At 37.8% G+C, this 9,996-nt stretch overlaps 1 protein-coding gene across 5 annotated transcripts in view; it reads right to left on the bottom strand.

The window, feature by feature from the left end:
- The window catches only part of LOC125044686 (ribitol-5-phosphate xylosyltransferase 1-like), a 21,819-nt gene extending 16,380 nt beyond the window's left edge, over positions 1-5,439 (bottom strand). For 3 of the 5 annotated variants that reach the window (XM_047641501.1, XM_047641502.1, XM_047641503.1), the window contains exon 1: positions 5,286-5,439. In XM_047641501.1, the coding sequence (XP_047497457.1) occupies positions 5,286-5,411 (126 nt within the window). In that variant the 5' untranslated portion in view covers positions 5,412-5,439. Of the gene's footprint in view, positions 1-1,665; positions 1,805-5,285 lie in introns of all 5 variants that reach the window. The other 2 variants (XM_047641505.1, XM_047641506.1) reach the window with 1 other exon arrangement.
- Positions 5,440-9,996: the final 4,557 nt, after the last annotated feature.

Below are 9,996 nucleotides of genomic sequence, written 5' to 3'. Positions count from 1 at the left end.
CTCAATACACACTGATAATTGAAAAGGGGTGAAGTTTCTACGTTTACCCAAAAAGAGAACACAAGATTCCACTTCTGCTAGAATTTCTGACTAGAGTCTCTGTATGAATCTTACTGATCACATCAGATTCTGCATAATTTTATACAAGAACATATGAGATCAGTTCTTCTGATGATGGATACAAAATTCACAAACAAAAAGCTAAATCTCCTAGCCACTATAAGCTTCAATTACAAAACAACAACAACATGCTAGATTTAATAATTCCAGATGCTCTATAGCTTAGCACATAGGACAATATGATGAAAAAACAATTAAGCATTCCAATATCTTATCTGAAAAAATATTTTATTTCACATTTTCTATTAGGCAAAGGCACCTACTTCCCATTAAATCAAACAATTTTCTATACAACTTCACATATTACACCATGCAAAACTCTTACATCTTTGAACAACAAGCAGCTTCTCTGTTAACCTCCTTAACCTCTCAAAGGTAACTTTCACCTTTTGTTCATTCTCATGTACCAAATAAAATAAACATCCCCAAAGCAAAATATTTTAGCTTCTCCTTTAACAAGATTCCAGCAATTCATGTTGCAACTTTAAATACAAAGCACTGAAAAGAAATAAGTCAAATTTCATCTCACTTAATACAAACAAAAACTATCACAGAGCACCTGTTTCCAAATATTTGGAACATTCTACAAAAAACATTAGTTTCAAAACTGCTGCTCTAGCAACACAATCTTTTAAGTACTTTTGCTTTATAGATTTTTTAAAGAGAGAAAACATCTTTCCTAATATGCAATAGTAAAGGTAGCTAACATATTACCCTTCACCTAAAATACTATCTTAAAGCAGTCAAAAGTTTCAGCTTGCTGTAATCAGTATAATTTACTTCATATTGATTACAGAAAAAATAAATTTAAACATTTATTTGAGATCCTAGACATAATCGTGGTTCTCTGCTACATAAAAATTATATAAAAAAAAATATACTATTCATACAAGAAATCTGTCTGAAATCAGAAGACCCATCTAACAGTAAAACCATGGTCTATCAATTTTCTCCTTTCTTTTCAATGCAGGAAATTGTCTGCTAGTCTCCTAGATATAGGAAACAAACATCTTCATTTGAATCAAAGGTCATAAACCTGTAACATAAGAGCTAACAAAAACCTTTCAAATTGCACAAAGTAGGTTTTTAATATTCTAAGAATGAAGTCAAGCATTTATCTAAGCCCTTCTCATTTCAATACACATATTCATTTAAATACGATATGAATTATATTGTATATGACTTGCTTGAGATAAATAAGTCCTATCATAATGTAGTCCTCAATTATACAGGTCATTAAAAATGCAACAAAATTGGTTCATATAGAACAACAATACTACTTTATTTTGGTCAAGAGACTATATTAGTATCATCCAGACTTAACACAAACCATGCATCTCCATGTAAAAGGTATAATATCTTCTTCTTCCATGTATTATCTAATAAATCCTATTTCTTTCTCCCTACTATGTCAATAATAAACAGAACTTCAATTTAATATCATGCAATATTAATAATCAAATAAGGAAGAGATGTCTAAGAAGGCTTAAAAAACTACTGTAAACAAGCTTATGTTATCTATTTGGGTATATATGGCCTTCATACCATATCACTTTTGCCTTGGCCTGTGGTGATGCCCTAGCAGAGAGATGATGGGGGTGTGGCCCCAACACCTCTGCCATAGAGGGACTTGTAACCTCTCCACAAGCCCTCTTGTGGAAATCTTCTGAAGCAGCAGCCACTACTGCAAAAGCACAGTGAACAGGGATCCTTAGGGCACTTTGGTCTCTTATCAAGTTATCAATAAGAAATAAGCTAAAATATGCTAGTTAAAATATTAGGAAAATACTCTAAACATCAATGAGATAAACAAAAAAAAACAATATCTCATGAAAAACTAAAACAAATTCAGTCAGATTCATAAGATAAGGGAGCTTACAAGACTGTTGTGTTTAATATAAAAACTTAGTCTATGCAGATACTGTGGTTCTGTTTACATCTGCTCCTATGGGCCATAGTTCAAGTAGAGTGGTGTTACAAAACCAACATAATACATAGCAATCATTAAAATTATCCTTGGAAATCGTAAAATTATACATGTACTATAATTGAAGTTACAGAGGACAAAGTCATAAACACATCAGCCTTTTGCAAATTAATATATAAATGAAGAAAAAAGATTGTTTGATATAAAATAGAATATAAAAACAGTGACTGGATATATGCACTATAATTGAGGTTACTGAGAGTAAAATCATAAACACATCTGCCTTTTGCAAACACATATATGAATTAAGAAAAAATAATGTGTGATATTATAAAAAAAATATATAAAAACAGTGGCTGTACATGCAGTTGTAATGCACGTGATATTAAAACGACTTTTTCTTTTTTTCAGCTACTAATATTCCTATGACCACATTTTCAGAGAAGGTATTTCATACATCTATCAGCAAGCTTGGGAGATAAGAGTGAGTGGTTAGTCACCCTGTTTCTTATGAAGTTCTATAATCTTATGAAGAAAAATAATGTTGGTCTCCTCTCCAGCACCATTTTGACATATTTTCCATATATTCTAATACAAGCACTCACATACACATGCCGGCATCAAAGGCAATGTGAAGACCTTTTGCAGCTACTCACTTTGATGAAAGGCCTGACTTCAAATAAGAGTACAAGAGTATGTTTTGAAGTCTTACACACTCTAACACCATCCTTAACCTTTTTCAATATCACTCTTATCTCCCACCATGGAGCATTTCACTTGACCGAGTGTTTCAACACCTCCCTACTTCAGCTAAGATATACCCTCATCATACGATATCCCCAATCTAGCCTTTTCTACCATGGACTGACATTACTTGCCTATGATGCAAGCATGACTGATTGAGTGTACGTGTAAAATAGGGCAGAGACGGCGGTCACTAATACTTTTATTTTTAAAACTGCATGATTGATTTACCTAGCTGCAAGATGTATAAAGTACCTTTAGCAAAACTTTTATCAAGGGAATATTTACATTTAGTATACAACAAATATTTGCTTTGATATCATGTGCATCCTAAATTTATGTGCAACCATTGTACGAACCATCTGATATGTACCAAAGCTTTACTAATAATTTGAGTGACAATGATGTTATACAAATAAGCACATAATCTATGCCGCTTAATCCTACAATATATGTACCAGTATATGTTCCATTTCTTAAAGAAAGAAAAAAAATAAAGAAACCAAGGAAAAAAACAACAAAAGAAATCAAATCTAGCAGTTTGTGCAAACATGCCACAGGATATTTCTCTATAGATACTTCTGTCTGCCTAGCAGCTGATTTGTAGGTTAAAGACCGGCTTCTTTCCACACATAATAATAATGAACTTTTGTATAAAATGGAGATGGTGGGATGCAAACCCAATTTCATAAGACACCTTTTTTTTACTGCCAACTTGCAAAGGAAATGCCACGGATGAAAAGTGTTTTCTATTTTATAGCTCTATCTACCTGTGTATCAACTGTTTACCTTTTACCATACAGCTGTGTTAAGTCAAAACTAAGGTATATCACTGATACTAACATTGCATTACCAAAAGACAATATTGGTAATTGTGAATAGTTCAGAATCTAAACTATCATCCTCTATCAGTGTAGCGCAAATATTCAGAATACCTTTCCCTTGACAAATCACAATGATAATGGTACTGATGATTTCTTATCACTCTCTACTACCCAAATGTATAGAAATGCCACAGTAAACCCCAATATTCACAATCTTGGCCTCAATAACAGCGGAGAATATGAATGGTACCAGGGATATTATGGGGTAAATTACAAATATGATGCAGAGAATCTTTCAATATATAGTCAAATGTAGGGGGTTCTACTCCCTACAACCACCCAGGGGGGCTGCTGCTCCCCTACCCTCACCCTGGACAACAAAGAATCCATTACAAATATACAGCAGGATAGAGCCTAGGATAGAGCCTAGAACAGATTCAACATCAAGTGCTCAGGCATGCAGGACATACACTTTTCGCTGCAGGTAAACTCTCTACACATCAGATCACATACAGATATAGGGGCACAGCAGACACTAACACATGGACCCATGATTTGAAAAAAAAAAAACAAATAATATCAGAAATATCAGAAACTCTAAATCATTCAAAAATAATTTAAAAGAACATCTCTTAAATCACCAGTGACATCAGGTTTCAAAATATAAGAATAGGCATGACTTATGTGTAGTCATTATTAATTCTATGTGTATCTTATATATTGTACTGTAAAATCCCTTTCTATGTGATAAGAATAACCATTATAACTAATGGAATAAAGTATTTTGAATTTGTATTTGAATTTGAATGCTGTGAATATGTGGAGGATTGTCTTCTAGGTCAGGGGTTGGGGGGCGGTAGTCCCATAAGGGGTGGTCTCAGGGGGCTCAGCCCGCTGCAATAGACAATGTAGTGACTTATTCTGTATATATTATTATAATTGCCAGGTTATTATTCATATTTCACGTCAAAGTTTCCCTGGTACCTGTCATGCCCTCCCTGCTATCAGGGCCAAGAATGTGTGTTTGGGGGTTCCATGGCATTATAATTATGTATCTGTCTTCTGGTTACCGAAAGGAATCCTTCCATACCAAAAGTTTCACAATCAGTTAGGTGAAGGTATTCTAAACAATTACCTAACCTACATTGAGCTCAAATATTGTAGCCAAAAGTTTAGGCTTCGTAGCTGGAGAATTAAAGAAGCATACTAGCATAATTGTTTGTAAGATCATAGAATGTCTGGAAGATAACCATGAACCATAAACTTGTTAACTAAAATCCACTCTTACTGACATGTAATTTGTGCAAAAATGCTACTTAAAAAAAACAATTTCAGCTTCTCAGGATTCTTTAAGTGGTGTAACATAATTTTACAGGCCTTGGCCCTGGATTTAACCCTACATATTTGGCCTTAACACTAAAAGGTAAATTAAAACTATCACTACCATTGTGAATTTCTTTGCAATCATAAATGACAACAGGTAAAAAGAGACTGACAATGTCATAATGACACATCCTCTCTAATTTATTATTTACAGCAATAATCAATTCCCCGACTCACAAACAATTCATTACATCCAACACTTATTAATCAATCTTGTCTGGGAACCCTAAGATGTCCATATGTTATCGTATAGAGTCCCACATAAAATAATTGCACCCTGAACTCACAATATAGGCTGGGGCAGGAGAGCTAAACTTGAGAAATTCGCGAGTTGTTATTGACTCGCCCACTGCAGTCGCCGCGTTTAACAGGCGACGTCCATCAGCGGCGATGGGTGCGTTCATTAATTTCATTCAAGTTTTTCACATTTTATGTATTTATGTTGATTACTTGTTTCATTTCTTTATTTTATATCGTTTGTGTTTGTTATTATTTGGGGGCTTATTTATATTGCAGTGAAAGATTTCTTTTTTTGGGGGGCAGAAACTATGTTGCGTGTTTCTTGGGCGAGTCATGCACATGGGCCTTTTTTTTATGCATTTTAAATATATACATCTTCCGCAAGAAAATTGGTAGCTATTCTCGTGCAACTAAAAATAATTCTTATTAAATTTCTTATTATCAACATCATATAATTTATGCAACTGCTGCTATTGCTACTCCAATTTATTTCAATTGCTGCTATTGTTATTACAACTGCTGCTGCTGTTCTCTCTGCGACCATAAAATGGGGTACTCAGAAAGTCACCAGCATTAAACATGTCGGAATTCATTGCTACTACTCTAATTGATATATAATGGGTTCATCAGAAAGATACCTGTATGAATTATGTAGATCTCCGCTGCAGCTGTCAATATGTCCTTAAGACATTGGTAATTACATTTACGGAGGTCACACATGTGGCAAACCCTGTCAGACCTGTACCTTTATTTATGAAAATCCCCTTTGCCTCTCTAGTATAGAATGCTCATATGTGCATTAGTACCAAGACTGATCAATGAGCATCCACTATGTACTGACTTTACAGGGTCTCTGCAGACTAATCCTGCATTAAAGGTTTTCCTATTCCCACCTCCCTTACGAGAACCAGCAATAGGTGGCTGCGGCGGAGAGCCCTCCGCCGCAGCGTATTTTGGAGCTACAAGAGCTCCTAATCCGGCGTGGGTTAGACTGATTGCACAGATCTTGACGTAGTTCTAAAGTTTGGTTATCCGCTGCCGTCAGATATCAACGAGAAAGAGCTTGTGAAGATCGCATGTCACCAGATGTGAAGGGAAGACCACTGTCACCAGATGTCAACGTGGCGGGAGTGGTCTTAGTGCAGGTGAATGAAAAAGATCTTGCCTTGTGGGTTTATCATTGAACGTACATGTAAGAACCCCAAGAGACTCGAACGTACATGTAAGACCCCCAAGAGACTCCTGTCTCCCTGGGTGCCGAGGACGGAATGGTGACGAGCTATGCTGTTCACCTGTTTGCGTATCTCTCTTTCCCCATTATCTGACGAAACTTATACAGGGACTCTCGTCGAGGCAGGTGCTTGCTTCCGCCCGCAGAAGTTTCAGAAGCGAAAACAGCGCGGACATCCTTGTCCGCTCAAGCAGGACCTTACTATTGAAAGGCATATGCTAGGGACAAAGGTGTCCTTGCTGGATATTGTTTACAGCCTCCGAGTACCGGTCATCCAGTCTAGAAGCTCGCAAAGACGACCTCTGTGAGTGGATGTGACCAGACTCCGACATTTAACCCATTGCCGACGGGCATGGCATGTACGTACAATAATGTCGTACATGCCATGCCCACTGTGAGTTTACTTGTTTAATTGTTTTCACTCTTGGCTACACTTGTACTAATTCAGCAATGAGCCAATTACGAGTACTGCCTGTCTCGCTCGTTGTACTAATTCAGCAATGAGGCAATTACGAGTACTGCCTGTCTCGCTCGTTCACCCTTTACATTGATTTACGAAAATATTTTACGTTATCTTATTTTGCTGTTACTAAAGTTTATAACGTAGTAATTATAATGTTTATAATAAAAATAACTCCATCGATATTCATAGGAAAGGTGAAATCAGGTAAGGTCACAAGATCTGCTAATTGACTCCTTTGTGGCTAAGCACTAGTAGAGCTATCTATGTACAGACATTTCTCAAGAATATAAACAATGAGTACAGCATTTTCCCTATTTTTTATTAATTTTCCCCGGCGACAATGAGTTAACGGAGAGACACTAGCCCCCTGCAGCCTGCAGCGCATACGGAGGACGAGGAGGCATGGCGGTTCCTTGTCGACAATAATTGCGACAGCGTCGACAGCTGCCTCAATATAGGCGATTGCGACGGCGACTACGTGGCTCCGACATCCTACTGTTCCTGCCCGATTGAGAAATTGCAAGTATAACCATCGTCAAAGTAGGCGATAGGATGGCCTCAAACGCCATTAGATTGCTTCCAGTCAGTTAGGTGAATAATACCTTACATGTGACAAATACATCCCCAGTTGGTTGGAAATAAAAGCCAGCACATCATATTCTGGCACATTTATAAGGTACTGTGTTCTAGCCATGGGATATAGGTCTGACTCATTTCTACGATTCGCAGAGTCGCAATCCTGGGAAGCCATGCCGATGATCAACACCCTCGACGCAATAAGACCCCTTTGCCTTGTGGGGGCATTTCACGAACAGCCACATTGCTTCACCCTGGTGTCATCCAGGGAGAGAGGCTGTGACCTCTCTTGTAGCAAAAGTCCCTCTTGACATAGTTTACTAATGAAGAAAACAAAGAGATGCCCTGACAGTATTATGGCCGTCCATACGACGCTTGTCAGGAGGTGCCTCCACCAGTTCCAGGACGAAACGGACTACCCAGTCGTAGATGGCTAGTGGAGGATGAATTGGGGCGCCGTGACCCAGATCCTGATTGTCGGTTATAGACGCATCGGTCAAGAAAATATTTGCAAAGTGCATATTGTACAACAAGCTCAGGATATCACGTGTGTTTTAATTGCATCACATTTATAAACAATAATTTATATCTGCAACGTTATGTTTTGCATCATATCCTGGCCTCTGCGGGATAGGATTAAAGCGTTTGTTTTATGAAGCTGCGCATGTTTGTTGGTATGATATATTCTTGTAAATGTTGTATCGTGCTAATACCGGTGTCCTCTCTAAGTTCTCGTTAGCTCTTCTTCAGGCGGTTTCTCAGAAAGACATCTGCATAAACTCCTGAAGCAGTTTAGGACCTCCCACCAGATTCCATTGGTAATGCATTCGCAAAGGTCACACAATTGTCAGACATGTACTATGTTTATGAAAATTTCCTTGACCCTTTTGTATATATTTTTTCCTGCCCAAATGGTTAACAAAGCTTTGATAAGATGACTAACAGCTGGATATTCAGTGTAATGACTTCAGCGTGTCACACGGTTATTCCTAAAAAACAATAACCGGGAAGAGATCAAGTGAGAAAGTAGTCTCTGTTAGGAAGTTCCAGTGCTCGGTGTTATTATGAAAGTAGAAGTACTCACCCTGTGTCCTGTCACCCTTTTCATAATTCGTTTATCTGGTAGTGAATGGCGTAGTTAAGGGGAAGAGGGGCGATTTTTCACTACCCCCAGACCCCCGGTAAAGAAAAAAAAAATATATATTTGTTTTAAAACGAAAGGAAAATGCGCGTTTTTATCTTATTTATTTATTTTAGCAAACCGTGTCTGAAAGGTTGACAAAAATGAATATCTGTTTGAGCACAAAGGTTGACAAAAATGAATATCTGTTTGAGCACAAACTGTGCTCAAAATGGTGTTAAAAGGGTTGACCACAGATTTCATCAGTTCTGAAGAAGAGGCGAGTAAGGGGAAGCCCATGGAGTAAGTAACCAGAGGGCAGGTAAAGTCAGGTTAAAGGGTTGGGTGGTCTGTAGTTAACGTGGCCGGCTGAGAATGCCCTGGAAAAAATAAAAAGCTGACATAGTTGAAATTCTCTTCTCAAAGATTCGGCACTGCTATGGGCTCTCTCCTCTCTCTCCGGTTTGGCAGTCTTACATATGGAGTACTTGAGTCCGAGTTTCTCCCCTCCATTTATCATGGTCTTTCACCTTGACTGAGGTATGTCGACGTTTTTACCTTCAGACTACATGATCTCCCTCATGAGCTCCTCACTCTCTATACATTCTGAAAGACAGATATGAGGCTTTCTTTGCTAGGATGTTGAATAAGGCTCGCTCTGTCCCTAAGTCCAAAATTATCGAGCAAGTAGGATTAGGCTGGTTCCGTTTGACAAGTTCATAATAACGACCCTCCCCTTGTGTTCATATATGCCCGCCATCACATCACTATGGTAATACTGTGCCCTTGGTTCGGAACACCATAGGTCGTGTCATTCCATAACCGATGACACATTATCATCCAACTTCAGACTCTTCAGACAACAACACATTTGAGAGGCTCTCCGTTTTCTTTTGTGACAGACGTGTTCAAATTATTTGGCGTCACTGACATTAAAATCATAAGTGCAATAAAAAAGTACTGTTACCAGGTAATTGGCCGTTCAAGGGGTTCACGGTGGACACAATTCATGCCCGATAATCTGGAGTGCGTGTATGTGTATGTGTATGTATGTGTGTGTGTGTGTGTGTGTGTGTGTGTGTGTGTGTGTGTGTGTGTGTGTGTGTGTGTGTGTATATGTATATGTGTGTGTGTGTGTGTGTGTGTGTGTGCGTGTGCGTGTGCGTGTGCTCGCTACCTAACTTATAAAGGACATTTGACAGGAGTAGAAATGCAATAGAATAGAGAAACTAGGTAAACTGAAAAATACTATAGACAAAGAAAATGTGCAGAAAGCGAAGTGAATCGATACATCGATAAAGTTAAAATGATACTTAGAATTAAAAACTAACATATGATCCCAGTGGAAATATAAAATAAAATTCCATG

The sequence above is a fragment of the Penaeus chinensis genome, chromosome 36, assembly GCF_019202785.1.
Source record: "Penaeus chinensis breed Huanghai No. 1 chromosome 36, ASM1920278v2, whole genome shotgun sequence".
NCBI classification, from domain to species: domain Eukaryota; kingdom Metazoa; phylum Arthropoda; class Malacostraca; order Decapoda; family Penaeidae; genus Penaeus; species Penaeus chinensis.
This window is presented reverse-complemented; position numbering and strand designations above follow the sequence as displayed.